Consider the following 15324-nt stretch of genomic DNA (forward strand, 5'->3'; position numbering starts at 1 on the left):
CCTGGGAAGGTGTAGTCTCCCCCACAACTGGACTGGTGTTGCGATAACTCATAGATTTTTTTTTAATGAATTTTTTAAATCCGTGTTCATGACGGTGAAATATCCCAATTTCAGAGACTTTTATTTTGAAATACAGTATCACATCTTCATCAAACCTCTTTTAGTGGAGTCCTTGGTGGTCTGTCGCACTGATCTGGACTTGTCTTGCGATACCAAATACCAGGTGGCTATTACCGTAATGCCTAGTATGAACGAAATTAGGGGCGGCTGACTTGATTGCTACTTTTCGAGTGGATGCTGGCTTGACCGCAGTAAAAGAGAGAGAGTGCAAAATCAAAAGATGCAGGTTATTTTGAGCTCAGTCCGCTCCCATTCATGTTATTGCATTGGCTGGCGACAATGAATGCAAGCTTCGCTCTTTCATCCACCACAGTTACACTAAAAATGACAAATAGCGTGTACTTTATCGAGTGTATTTTTTATGGCGCCGCAGCAAACCGCAGAGATGTCAACCTTCAACCATTACACAGAATCATTTTGACGTGTTATGCAGGGAAAAAGTCGGGGGGGGGGGGAAAGCAGACGCTCATGTAAGGGGGCCTTTAATTGATTTTCAAAAATGAAATTCAGTGGGCCATGTCTTTCCCATTATTGATCAAATCGTATCCATTTCATCGGGGCAAGCTTTGTTCAGTCGCTTGCAAAGTTGAAGTTCGAAAGTGTGAAGGACCATACGTGCGTTATAACTCAAACTTGAGCTCGGCCCAAATGGTGATCAATCAAGCTTGCGCCCTGCAAAGTTTCAGCTGCCGGAATATACGCTCATGCAGCTGCTCTCAAAACAATTCGACGCATCACAACACCATCGGACACCAGCAGAAGAGTGCACAACACACGTGCACGTCACTTTGTGTGTGTGTGTGTGTGTGTGTGTGTGTGTGTGTGTGTGTGTGTGTGTGTGTGTGTGTGTGTGTGTGTGCGTGTGGTGGCAGGTGCAGGTTGAGGTGAAGTGTAGCTGTTTAAGCGGAGGTCCCATGTATCAAACTTCAATTTTCCGCCCGATGGAACAAACCATTCAGGTCTGTCTATCTGTCTGTCTGTGTGTGTTGCAAACATGCACTCAAACATTTAAGGCACGGACCTTAATAATAATAATAATAATAATAATAATAGCAACGAAAAGACAGGCCCTGCGGGGATTGCTCCATTTGGCTCCAGATGACCCGTGGCCATTTTCCAATGAAGAGCGGCTGCGTCCCGTTCATTCATGAAAACGTCGATGCACAATCCAATTTCCTTGTGGAATCAGTCATTGTTCAAATAATGTTGTTGCTGTTTTTTTTTTTTTTTTGGGGGGGGGGGACATATTGTGCATTCGGTTAGATTTCAGTTATCCCAAATTATTATACAGTAGCACACGTTTACCTTATAATGACGTCCAAGAATGGATGGTCATCTTCTGGAGTGGTGTTTTTTGTTTTGTTTTGTTTGTTTTTGTTTGTTTTTTGTTTTTTTTCAATGTTATTTCGAGTCTACAATACGACAATATCAAGCGCATACAAGAACGGTTTATGTGAGTCCATCAAAAATGACGTTCAAAATGTGTTTCCGTGTGAGCTAAATATAAATAAAATGTATCCCCCCCCCACCCCTACATCTAAATTATAGCGTAGTGATTTGTAAAATAATTTCTGAAGTAAAAAAAACAACAACAACAAATTGCAATATCCAATAGTTTGTACCCTGATAATAAAATATTTGCGGTTTTATTGTTTTGTTTTGTTTTGTTTTTCGCAAACCGTGCATTGCTTGGACACCAAGCAGAGAGAGAACATATAATAATGTAAATAATTTTATCCTTATTTAATATTTGACATACAATCTATAATTTAAACGACGGTATGATCCCCGGATGATTTAAATATATGACATCGTGGTAAAATACAAAGAACTCATTTTCGGTTGCACATGATTCAAATGTGGTCAACTGACGTAATGTTCCCTCTTTACGTCGAAAATAATACAATAATCAGATTATTACATTTTAGCCCTGCGCAAGAAACAAGTTCCAATTAAATGAGTTTATTTGTTTGTTTGTTTGTTTGTTTGTTTGTTTTTCCGCGCAAGTTGCCCAAACGGAATTCTGCGTTTGAATTTTGAACCCTTCAACTATTTAACTCCTCGAATGTTTTTGTCGTCCACGTCGATCTCGGCGTCTCCATCCTCCGAGCATCCGCTTCCCCAATCGGTGGGAGCGCAATGCGGCCCTTCCCGACTCCGGGCTCTCAGCGGCTCCATGCCGAGACCTGGATGAGCCGGGACCGGTTTCACCGTGACCCCCCCTACCGCCGCGCACGTCTCGACTGCGCCAACGGCCTTTGCCGACTCCACGTCAGCTTTCATCTCCTCCAGGTCCCTCTTGAGCTTGGCCCGACGGTTCTGAAACCAGGTGATGACCTGAGCGTTGGTCAGGCCGAGCTGCTGGGAGATCAGGTCCCGGTCTGCTGGGCTCAAGTATTTTTGACACACAAAGCGTTTCTCCAATTCGTAGATCTGACGGTTTGTAAAGGCCGTGCGGGATTTGCGTCGTTTCTTTGGGGCGTTCCTCTGGCCGAAAAGGCTCAGACTGTCCCGGCCTTGGACATATCAAAGAAATACACAATTGGGTTTCAAAATAAAGTCCCTTTTCAATTGCATTTGTACACGTGGCGCATTATTAAAAGGTGTTAAACGAACATTTTGGGATTCTTTTTCGAGAAAAAGAGGGGGAAAGTACAATTTGCGACATTTGAATCATGTGCAACCGAAAATGAAGTACTTTTTTTTTTTTTTTTTTTTTCAGTTGTACTATTCCGGCCAGCAAGTAACGGTCCGGTTACACTAAAAAAAATAATAATAATAAAAAAGAAATAAAAACAAATAAAAAATAAAATTCAATAAAAATAAAAACCTTAATTTTCGATTGCACGTGATTCAAATCTGCTAAACTATTGACTTCATTTGAGAAAATGTTAGTTTGGCACCTTTGAATCATGTGCAACCGTCATGTTCGAATTGGGCAAATGTAAAAAAAAATATATATATATATATATATATATATATATTTATATTTCCAGTGTACAAATACTCCTCAATTTGATCACATACATCGGTTGCGCACCATTAAAAGGTGGGCAACTGCTCTAATTGTCCTCTCCTTCCCTCGAAAAGGATTGACTGATATAATATAATAATACATGTATGTATATATTTGAATTGCGTAAAAATATAAAAATAATACAAAATAAAACGGATGACCAAATACAATATTATAACGACTCTCGGTAAGCGCGTCGTCCACCCCCCAAAAAAAAAAAAGTATATAAAAAAAAAATCCGTTTATCATCATTTTCATGTTGCGCTTTTATTATGAATTATGCCCACTCTCTAATATGATTTTTCGTAATAGTAATGTCTAGGATTGAATTACGACGATTCGTTGGCCCACCTTCAGCAGCCCGGAGCGCCCCTTCCTCCAGGCCCTTGAACGTTTTGCTGGCGAGCTCCTGCAGTGCGCACAGCGGCGACGAGCGGCCGTGGGAGAGGGAGTAGCCCCTCCTGACCGACGGCTTCTTGAGGATGTCCTCGATGCTGAAGGGAGTCAGCGGCTTGCCGGAGCTGGCGGCTGGCGGCGGGTGATGATCCAAAGGACTGCGCCTCCTGTCCTCCGGCGCCACGCTGCATTGGGACGTCATGACGACTGCGCTAAATGAACTGAAAAGAGAGAAAAGCTGGAGGAAAGTCGGATACTCGGTTCAGATCGCTGCGGGGCCTCAGGAGCCGCGTAGTGGACCCCACGGCTGCGAGTTGCACGGACACTTCAAGTCCGGTGCGCTCCCCCCCCCCCCCCCCCCCCCCCCCCCCACCACCCACACTGTGACGTACAATTGGACACGACCAAGCGACCCGGTGGATGGTGATGAACCCAAGCCGCTGCGATCGACCACCACCATAACAATTTCGCGTTGAAGGGGAGGCGATGGACACCCCCCACCCCCGCTGGCTCTTGCTTTCTCTACTTGACTAATGGTCGACAAATGGAACCAATCGTTGCTCTAAACACTTTCTTCAGAACTTTCATTGATGTCTTTTATCAACTATTAATTGATCATGGAAATATTGAACTCCACTTAAAATGTGTTTTGGCCCATCTCGGCCATTTTTTATTTTTTGAAGTCATTGTTTTATTTCACTAAATCTCTTAGTTTGCATAACAGGACCGAAAGCATAAGGAGTAGCTTTTTTTTTTTTTTTTTTTTTTTTTATAAATAGAATGAGCAAATGAGCATTTATTCTAATGGGATTTTGACACTAAGCACGTTACAGTGATTGGGCTATTCAAATTGTTTTAAAAATAAACAAATCGCCAATGCCACATTTCAAATATCATCAAATCCACAGGGGAAAAAAAAAAAACATCCGAGTGAACTTACTTTTTTGGCTTCCACATGACCTGCAAAGGATCTTCATGATACAGCTTCCTGTGGCCCATGTGACTGGTTGGAACATTCCATCATTTCCAGTGGGGATGATGTGCGAGGACAGGACTGAGTTAAATATATATATATAAATGTATTAATTTATTACACACATTAATTAACACTCATATTTTTTTTTTTTTTTTTTTTGCAAATAGTATTCAGTGCTGTTCTTTGAATGTATACTTCATAAAATAAGTACCTGTAGTAGGCCTACAGACCTGGACAAAAAAAAAAAAATGAATAAAAAAAAAAAGCTGCATGTCAGTCACATGTTCCAATACCTTTGCTCAAATGACAACTGGGTGGGTTCAAACAAAAGAGGCTATTTCTAAGTTGCCAATCAAATGCATATGTTTACCTTGCAATTAAAGTGGAAATGGTCGATAGCCAGTATCATATTTTTATGCTTTTGTAAGACCCAAATATTTTTTTTTTTTTTTTTTTTTAATTCTGCAACAAATATTAGCATTTGTATTTGGTTCACTGTTCCAAAACTGTACTTTTTGAGAGGAGTGTTCCATCAAAATGATTTGAATTTCTAGTTGTGTCTCTTGTTCCTTCCTTACAATGCAGTTTAGTGCTGGAGGACATGCTTAATGAAGAGCATAATTTATGCTTATATTTAAAGGTGTGTGTGTTGTGTTTGGCATGGATTTTATATGTATGCAGCATTTTAGTTTTAACAATGAACGCCAAAGAAAGATACAAAAAAAACAGCAACAACAAATTTAACCCCCAAAAAAAAAAAAAAAAAAAAAAAAAAAAAAAAAAAAAAGTGTTACTGAGTGTTACTGTTACTGTTACTGTTACAAAAAGTGTTACTGATGAGTAGGAAAAGAAAACTAAAGGTTAATTTGAAAATCGCTGGGTGGCTGTCGATCAGCTGAGGAAAAGGAGGCACCGTTAGTTGACAAGGTAACATGGAATACTGGGTGGCTCTTCAGACAAGTTTCACCGCAGAGGGGGGTGAAGACCCGTTCCATTTTAAAGGGAGCCGACTTTCTGGACTGCGTAGCCAAGGGGGAGATCTCGGGACAATCGGCACACCTTTTGTTCGAGTCGATAGTCTGGTGACGATTGTCAAGTTGCCGATTGCGGGTATAATCGTGCTAGAAAGGGCAGGGAGGGTTTGGATGGGGGGTGGGGGCACCAGACACGGTGGGCACGGCAGAGATGAACAGAGGGGGACAGAAACCCGAGACCCCTGGGAGTGGAACATGGGAGGCTGGAGCCCATTAGTGACCATGAAGGGTGATACCCGTGGCCGAACAGACGAGGGATGGCGTTGACCAGGAAGCATGATCTCGATGGCACACGCAAGGATGCCTGCTTCCAGGTCTTGGTTGGCCTAGTCCGTCTGACCATGAGTTATAGCGTGATAGCCGGAGGGGGTGCTGCTCGACCTCTCTGCCCCTCGAGAACCTGTATTTTACTATTTTACTATTTTAACCCTGGTCGGCATGAGTTTTTGGAGGAGGCCCCAAAAACGGTAATGTGTCTCCTAGTCCGAAGTCATTCACCGCAAGGAGAAGTGGGTGGAGCGACCCTAAAATGCGGGCATTCCCTGTCGAATCTGGCCTTCTGTGCATTCTCCGGTCGACCTAAGCACTCGCTCCCTCTGACATGCTTCGCAGGCTACAGTCAGTCCAGCATCATGTGACATATCATATTGGCACTTGAAGTTTCGGGTTCAGTTACAACATACGTCGCCACACGATGTAGTGACTTCTTTAAAGCGATCCAATAAATGTAGAGAGACTGACTAAAAGATATTTGATTGAGCTGGTCAAAGAGGGGTGACAACTGGTTAGCACATCTGCCTCACAGTTCTGAGGACCCGGGTTCAAATCCGGCGTCGCCTGTGTGGAGTTTGTATGTTCTGCCGTGGGTTTTCTCCGGATCCTCCGGTTTCCACCCACATCCCCAAATCATGCATGGTAGGTTAATTGAAGACTCTAAATTGTCTGTAGGTGTGAATGTGAATGTGACAAAAAAAAGGTCTTTTAGTGATTTAGTGATCGGAAAAGTGCATTGATATCGTGCATGACATTAATTTATAAACTTTTGAGAGATTTTTTTTTTTTTTCCTTTTTAAGGAGAAGCTTCATTATTTGCTTAATAAACTTCGCCGGTTCAAGGGTAACCTGAAGTATTGGTATCATTGAAAATAAATCATTTATTTGAGGTAAGGTTTTTATTTTTATTGTGGCTATTCTTCCAAGTAGTGATATAGGCAAGTTATTCCAGTGGATTAAGTCACCTGAGATTTCACTAAATATCAAATGTTAATTATGGATTACATTTTGCAATCTTTGTAAAATAACGAATGAAGGCAAATTCAGCTCCAACAAAGGGTCTTACACTATATTGTTTCTGCTCGGTAAACAGCACAATGCTGTAGCATAGCATTCACCTCGCCGATAATCATATCGACTTTTGTCTCCGAGAAGTTTCTTTTTTTCACCCCTAATTGTTTCTGTCGTCGCCTTAATTCACCCTTGACAATACATTAGCCAGCATATCTCATTTACAGGTAAGATTTTTTTCCGATTCCAATTCCACCCTTTTTCAATCCGCTTAACGATTCGATTCCTATTCGACTCGCTCATCGATTCTCAAATTTGTAGTTTGGGGGCGAGGAAACGTCCGTAGGGGGGGCTTTAAATAGAAACAAAATAATAAGAAATGGAATGAATATTATACAATAAAAGAACACCCGCGGGATATTATATCCAGGCTTCTCACGATCATAAAAATGTTACAATCGAAGAAAACAATTAATGCGCCGCTGCGTGGGTTGTGTATGCAAGTTCCTGCGTTTTACGCACTCTGTGTACCTTGCAGCAAGCATGCCACCGACATATGCTTCTGCCCAGCCTGTGCGTGCCTGAAGCTCTTTATGTCATGAGTGTGTGTTATGTCTTCCCGTACACACCTGATCTTCCCCACTTATGCCTCGTTTACCCGAATTACCCCTTGCATTTAACCTCGGGTCTCATTCTTTCTGGTCGTTAGTTCGTTGCACCTTGTTGTCACATTCCAGCATTCCTTGTTTCCTCATCACTGACTCAAAGTAAGCCTAGACCCTGTTCTGATTCTTGACCTTGCCTTTTTTTGCCTCACGTTCTTTGGATACTGTTGCCTTTACAGATTGCCTGCCTGTGTACCGACCTCTACCTGTTTATTAAACCTCTCTTTTTGAAACTGTCCATTGAATTGGAGTCGTGCATTTTGGGTCCTGTCCTTTGTTCCGTTCATGACAGTTTAAAGACACACCCTCGGTGGATTTCACTGTAAAATTAAACGCACAACAAAAAGAACTACACATGTATATTTAAATACTGTAGGTTGAAAAGGATTTGGAAATCATTGTATTCTGTTTTAATTTACATTTTACACAAAATGCCAACTTCATAGAAATATTTTTATTTTTTTTTTTAATACATGCTTGTTGTCAGTGACCCAAACATAAAAGTTGAAATAAAATAAACAATACACCTGGTTTGTTTTTTAACTCAAGTATTAAGGAAAAAAGTTTCAATTTTAATTACGTAGGTTGTGAGAAATCACAATGTCATCTGTGAACATCATCGTCAATGAGGATTCCAGTCTAACCTCATCTGTCAGCGTATCCATCACCACTGCAAACAGAAAAGAGCTCAGGGCTGATCCCCGATCCACCTCCACCTTAAATTCCTCTGTCACACCTAAAGCACTCCTCTCTGGGTACTCTGTCATAGGCTTTCTCAAGATCCACAACAACACAATGTAGCTCCTTCTGACCTTCGCTGTACTTCTCCATCAACACCCTCAATGCAAATAATGCATCTGTGGTACTCTTTCTCGGCATGAAATTATACTGTAGCTCGCAGCTACTCACTTCTGTCCTGAGTCTAGCCTCAACTACTCTTTCCCATGATTTCATTGTGTGGCTCATCAACTTTATTCATATTTTTACTTATTTATATTTTTACTTATTTATATATTTTTTTTACTTATTTTTACTTTTACAACTTTACTCATATTTTTGGGGGGCAAATTTTGAAGCCGGATGCCTTTTCCTGACCAAACGATTTGTCCAGGTTTGGGACTGGCCCACAGTTTGCACTGGCTTGCAGCCCCCAAAGGGCTTGCATTAGGTTTTCTGAGTGTAATCTTTCTTTCTTTTTTTGTTTTTTTTTTTTATAATTATTGGTACAATTATTGTAAATTGTGAATAATGCATTTTTCCTCGAAGCTGTATCAGAATTGGATTACCTTCTTTTTTTTTGTCAGTCATCTGAGAGCATGTTTTACATTTTATTGGAGGGCTGTGGCTTCCCCTATTAACATTCCAAGATACACTACTACAGTACACCCCTTTAACACAACTGGTGGAACAAAAGAAGTCAAACTGACTTGTCACCTTGAAACTGCTTTCACTGCTCTTGTCATTTGCAGAAATTTGTCATATTTTTATATTGTATACTGTACACAGATACACTGTCACTTAAGTCCTGTATTTTGCTCTCACACAATCATCTTTTAAAATGAATGCTATGATTAGTCTACCATCAAGATGAACAAATACTGTATGTTATGAATATTGCTAACATGCAGCCGCCACCAACGATTCTGCTGGTCTATTACTGACACCTGGTGGTAATTTTGTGTTGCCTTAAGTCTTTTTTTTTAAATGAAATTGCATGTATAGTGACACTTTTCACTTCCTTTGTAAAAAGTAATGCACAAATAATGTTGATAAATTCCTATTTCTCTAACCATGTCTGCTAAAGTGAGCATTATTATCTTTTTAAAGGCCCAATGTTTGATAGGGCTTTTGAATTGGAGCTCTTTCGATTGTGTATGCGACCCTTGTGAGGATAAGCAGGACAGAAAATGGATGGATGGATGGATATTATTATTATTACGCAGCGTTTTTCGTCCGTCTTCCCCTTCTCACCTTGTTCCATCTTCAACATGTTCCAAAAATTCACGCCTCGTGGGCTATTAGTCATCTAATCCGCAAAATTGTCACATTTCCCACAATTCCACTTTTTGCCATTCAACAACACACATTCCCAACTTCCCATTGCGATCGATTTTCAAGATTCCCATATTAGGAAATAGTCAACATTATTCCCCCCTCCGTCAACATTTCTCGACCGATTCAAACCATTCCAACTTCAATGTGTTCAAATCATTCAAGCCATCCCATGACCGATTCCAAATTGCTCAAATTCACTAGAATTCCAAAATAAAAGGTTGAGATTCTCCAAATGTACACAGTGACCTAGTTTGCTCATTTCTCAACCATTTTGAACTGTTCCAACTTTAATGTGTGCAGCTCAGTCAAGCCAACGCGTGAACTATCCCAAATTGCTAAAATTCCCTCGATTTTCAAAATTAAAAAAGCATGACATCTCCAAATTTTCTTTCCAAATTTACCTGCAGTTTCTTTGTTTCTCAACCGATCCGAAACCGTTCCAACTTCAATATGTTCGGGTCATTCAACCCATCCTGTGAACCAGTCCCATTCCCAACATTTCATCCATTTTCAAAATAAACTCCTGAAATTCTACATTTTTACAAATTTACCGAGTGTCCTTATTTTGCAACCGATTTGAACCGTTTCAACTTCATGTTCAGCTCATTCAAGCCATCCTACGAATCACTCCCATTCCCAATATTTCACAAAATTTTCAAAATAAAACCCTACAATTCTGATTTTTTACAACTTGACCAAGTTTCCAAATTGCTCAGCAGATTTGAACCGTTTCAACGTCAATAAGTTCAGCTGTCAATTTTTTTGAGAATTTGCAGTCGAGATATTATTATTATTAGCGTAGTAGTAATAATAATCATAAACCAATCATTTCAAAGACTATAAGCCAAAGCTCTAAGCCACTGAGATACTTCCCAGAGGTTAAAAACTAATTGATGCACTGTTTGTTCCCGTGTCAGATGAGTTAAAGGTCCCAAAAAACTTGCCAGTTGAATACAAAGTCCATTTATTTCGCTCAGCAAAACACTTTTAGCTGACAAACTGCCAGCCAAGATTCAGTCACACAAGACCCTGAAACAGCGCCACGGGAGCTTCAGATGGAACTGATTGATTTCCAATGTGATGCTGTCTTCAAAGAGAAGTTCAACTTTCAAACTGGATGAGTTTTATTGTTCATTAAGTGCAGACGAATTTCCCGAAATCCGGAAGATGGCGCAAAGGATGCTGGTGGTGTTTTGCTCTACATATGTGTGTGAACAGACTTTTCGTGGGATGAATATCAACAAAACATCCAGCCCACAAAGGCGCGGGAACTACCTGTGCCTTTGTAGGTCTTCTCCGGGTACTCCAGTTTCCTCCCATATTCCAAATAGATGCACGACAGGTTAATTGAATACTCGAAATTGCCCGTAGGTGTGAATATGAGTGTGAATGGTTGTCTGTTCAGGTGTGCCCTGCGATTGGCCGGCGACCAGTTCAGGGTGTACCCCGCCTCTCGCTTATTATGTAACAAACAATCAAGAAACATTATTTTTCATTATATTAAACAATTGGGCAAACATTTGCCCTCTGAAAAGTATTTTTCCAAATGTTTAAATGAATCTGTGCAATGTATGAGTACTGACATTAATTTCCTTTCCTTACCTTTTCATTTATTGAGATGTCCCTGTATGTTGTCATTTGTTGAATTGTAATCGTTCAATTGGACAATCCGACTCTTGCTCCTACCCTTATAAAGTATATCACCATAATATGTTTAATTTGCCTTCGGTTATTCCACCCCCAACCCCTTACCTTTTGCTTTGAGTGTGAAGCGGCTGGGATAAGAATCAGCACCTCCAAATCTGAGCCCATGGTCGTCAGTTGGAAAAGGGTGGCGTGCCCTCTCCGGTTCGGGGACGAGAACCTGCCCCAAGTGGAGGACTTCAAGTATCTTGGGGTCTTGTTCACGAGTGAGGGAAGAATGGAACGGGAGATCGACAGGCGGGTCGGTGCGGCGTCTGCAGTCATGCGGACTGCGTATCGGTCCGTTGTGGTTAAGAAGGAGCTAAGCTGAAAGGTGAAACTCTCAATTTAACGGTCGATCTACGTTCCTACCCTCACCTATGGTCACGAGCTGTGGGTCGTGACCGAAAGAACAAGAACAAGCGGCCGAAATGAGTTTCCTCCACAGGGTGTCCTGGCTCTCCCTTAGAGATAGGGTGCGAAGCTCGGTCATCCGGGAGGAACCCAGAGTAGAACCGCTGCTCCTCCGCATTGAGAGGAGCCAGATGAGGTGGCTCGGGCATCTGTTTAGGATGCCTCCTGGACGCCTCCCTGGTGAATGTGGTCTGGGCACGTCCCACCGGGAGGAGACCCCGGGGACAATCGAGGACATGCTGGAGAGACTACGTCTCTCTCGGCCGGCCTGGGAACACCTCGGAAGAGCTGGATGAAGTGGCTGGGGAGCGGCGAGTCTCGGCTTCCCTGCTAACGCTACTGCCCCCCGCGAGGCGCCCTCGGATAAGTGGAAGAAAATGGATGGATGGATGGATGGATGGAATGCTTGCTTGAGGCTCATCGAGGAGAATCTTCAGCATCAGGTTTGTGCAATGTTAATATTCAGTAGTTGTGTGACAAATGGGATCAAAGAACAGAAAAGATGGAACAGAACATTCCTGAGGGCAAGGACCTTTACTTTGTGGATCTCCATAGTCCACCGACGTGGCTTCCGCCTTGCTCATGTGACCTTTTCCTCTCTCTTCCTGCAAGTACGCAATTGTCTTAACCAACAGTGTTAACATACAATTTGTGGACTCATCAAACTAAAACTACAACACACTGTATCACACATCTCAAAGGAAACGTGAAATTTGACAATTTCAAATAATCATTTGCAAAGTGAAAATATCATGCACAAGCAGACTGTATAAAGTCCCATCAGTGATTTACAGTGGGTACGGAAAGTATTCAGGCCCCCTTACATTTTTCACTCTTTTTTTATATTGCAGCCATTTGCTAAAATCATTGAAGTTATTTTTTTTCCCACATTCATGTACACACAGCAAGCCATACTGACAGGAAAAAAAACGGAATTATTGACATTTTTTGCAGATTTATTATAAAAGAAAAACTGAAATATCACACAGCCATAAGTATTCGGACCCTTTGCCCAGTATTTAGTCAAACCCTTTTGAGCTAATACAGCCGGGAGTCTTTTCGGGAATGATGCAACAAGTTCTTCACACCTGAATTTGGGTATCATCTCCCATTCCTCCGTCCAGATCCCCTCCAGTTCTGTCAGGCCGTACGGTGACCGTTGGTGAGTAGCTATTTTCAGGTCTTTCCGGAGATGCTCAATTGGGTTGAAGTCAGGGCTGTTCAAAAACAGTCACAGAGTTGTGCTGAAGCCACTCCTTCAGTATTTTAGCTGTGTGCTTAGGGTCATTGTCTTTTTTGACAATGACCCTTTTTTTCGGCCCAGTCTGAGGTTCTGAGTACTCTTTTCGTCCAGGACATCCCTGTACTTGGCCGCATTCATCTTTCCTTCGATTGCAACCAGTCGTCCTGTCCCTGCAGCCGAAAAACACCCCCACAGCATGATGCAGGTGAGGAGCAGTGCCTGGTTTTCTCCACACATGCCACTTAGAATTAAGGCCAACAATTTCTATCTTCTATCTTCTTTCTATCATCAGACCAGAGAATCTTATTTCTTACCATCTTGGAGTCCTTCAGGTTTTTTTTTTAGTAAACTACAGGCAGGCTTTCATGTGTATTGCACTGAGGAGAAGCTTCCATCGGGTCCCTCTGATTGAGTGATTCTTGATTTTCTAGAACTTTCTCCCATCTCCCGACTGCATCTCTGGAGCTCAGCCACAGTGATCTTTGGGTTCTTCTTCATCTCTCTCTCCAAGGCTCTTCTCCCCCAATTGCTCAGTTTGGGCGGACGGCCAGCTTGAGGAAGGGTTCTGGTCGTCCCAAACGTCTTCCATTTCAGGATTATTGTGTTATCAATATAAAAACGGTGTTTGTGTAAGAAGAGCAAAATGTACAATGAAACACTTCCTACTAAAAACAAGCCAGTTTAGATTCCAGTCCGAAAATTTCAATTACTTGTAGTGTGCCTAAAACCGAAACAACATTATAGTTCTTCACCGCTAGATGGCGTATCCGCACCGCGTATGTTATGCGAAAGCTGAGCGCCGTGAGTCTTGACTGTGAAAGGTAGAAACGCCACTTAGAAGAATTTCAATCATGGGAAATCCTAGTTTCGGTTTGCAGGAATGCATTGCGGGGGCCAGAATAGGCATGAAGTTACTGTTAAACTTAAAAAAAAAAAAAAAAAAAAACTGGAAACATAGTATTTCTTGATCGGTTGATTGGTCATTACAGTTACAGTCCAGAGAGTATGGTATTATAGCGGTTAAGTGACATGATTAACTACTGACTGATATGTATTCCTATTCTGATTTTTTTTTTTTTTTCCGGTACAGTCCAGAGGCGTCCCAAGTTCCCATCATGGACATTGTAGGGAAAGCGACAATAAATGTTATTTCCTCGGGCTCCAGCCACTAGTTTACTCTGTAAACAAACACAGTGCAGCTCGGTCTTTGGCTGGTTGGACGTCATGGCAAGCAATATGCCTTGGCGGTACGGCAAACTCATCTGAAACGGCGTTTTAAAAAAAAAAAATACAATAAACGATGCCTATGTTTTCACCGGCTAATTTGAAACAAAAACATTGTTCTTAACTTCGATGAAAGTGGGTGACGACTTTGCAACACGAGGAAAATGCAGGTCCCAGGCTGACGAGAGTTGAGAACCACTGCAAGACATTGTTCGTATTTACAACTAAAGGGTGGGTTTACTTCATTACACTGTGGCCATGTATGTCGAGCTCTTATTCTGGATCATTGTTTTTATGAATAATTGTCTGCGTTCTATTTTATGAAGCGTTCTTAGGGGTCGAAATTAAGCATTTAACAAGCATTTTAATTAAATGTGTGTACTTTGAGAGGGATTCCTTATTATAAATTATCCATTCATCCCTTGTCTCAACTGCTTGTTCTCATGGAGTTTACAAGTAACGGGAGCCTATCCCAAATGACTTTTTGTGAGACACTCGGTTCACCCTTGACTGGTCACATAAAGACAAATAACCATTCAATTTAGAGACATAAAAATAACCATGAAGCATGTTTTTTGGGATGTGGGAGAAAACTGTAGAATCAGGGTAAGAACCTACAACCCCTACATCCCCTTTTCATTTAACAACATTCAATAAACGTTTGGGAACTGAGGACATGGATGGAATTCTTTCCCATTCTCGCTTGATGAACAGCTTCAGCTGTTCAACAGTCCAGGGTCTTCGTTGTCGTATTTTACACTTCATAATGCGGCACACATTTTCAATGGGAGACAGGACTGGACTGCAGGCAGGCCAGTCTCGTACCCGCACTCTTTTACTACAAAGCCACGCTGTTGTAGCACGTGCAGAATGTGGTTTGGCATTGTCTTGCTGAAATAAGCAGGGGCGTCCATGAAAAAGACGTTGCTTGGATGGCAGCATATGTTTCTCCAAAACCTGTATGTACCTTTCAGCATTAATGGTGCCTTCACAGATGTGTAAGTTACCCATGCCATTGGCACTAACACAGCCCCATACCATCACAGATGCCGGCTTTTGAAATTTGCGTCCATAACAGTCCGGATGGTTCTTTTCCTCTTTGTCCTGGAGGACACGACGTCCACAATTTCCCAAAACAATTTGAAATGTGGACTCGTCGGACCACAGAACACTTTTCCACTTTGCTTCAGTCCATCTTAGATGAGCTCGGTCCC

At 41.8% G+C, this 15324-nt stretch overlaps 1 protein-coding gene across 1 annotated transcript; it reads right to left on the reverse strand.

Moving 5' to 3' along the window:
• Positions 1-2169: 2169 nt before the first annotated feature.
• On the reverse strand, positions 2170-3734 carry lbx1a (ladybird homeobox 1a). Its single transcript, XM_061690869.1, has 2 exons — positions 3488-3734; positions 2170-2636 (listed from the first exon to the last, which is right to left on the reverse strand). Exons 1-2 carry the CDS (start codon positions 3732-3734, stop codon positions 2170-2172), a joined length of 714 nt encoding a protein of 237 aa, XP_061546853.1.
• Between the last annotated feature and the right edge of the window lie 11590 nt (positions 3735-15324).

This window comes from Phycodurus eques, chromosome 11 (genome assembly GCF_024500275.1).
Source record: "Phycodurus eques isolate BA_2022a chromosome 11, UOR_Pequ_1.1, whole genome shotgun sequence".
NCBI classification, from domain to species: Eukaryota; Metazoa; Chordata; class Actinopteri; order Syngnathiformes; family Syngnathidae; genus Phycodurus; species Phycodurus eques.

Coding starts and splice junctions, on each gene's coding strand:
- lbx1a (XM_061690869.1), bottom strand. CDS start 3,734: ATGACGTCCCAATGCAGCGTGGCGCCGGAGGACAGGAGGCGCAGTCCT. Junction 2,637..3,487: donor GGCGCTCCGGGCTGCTGAAG/GTGGGCCAACGA, acceptor GATATGTCCAAG/GCCGGGACAGTCTGAGCCTT.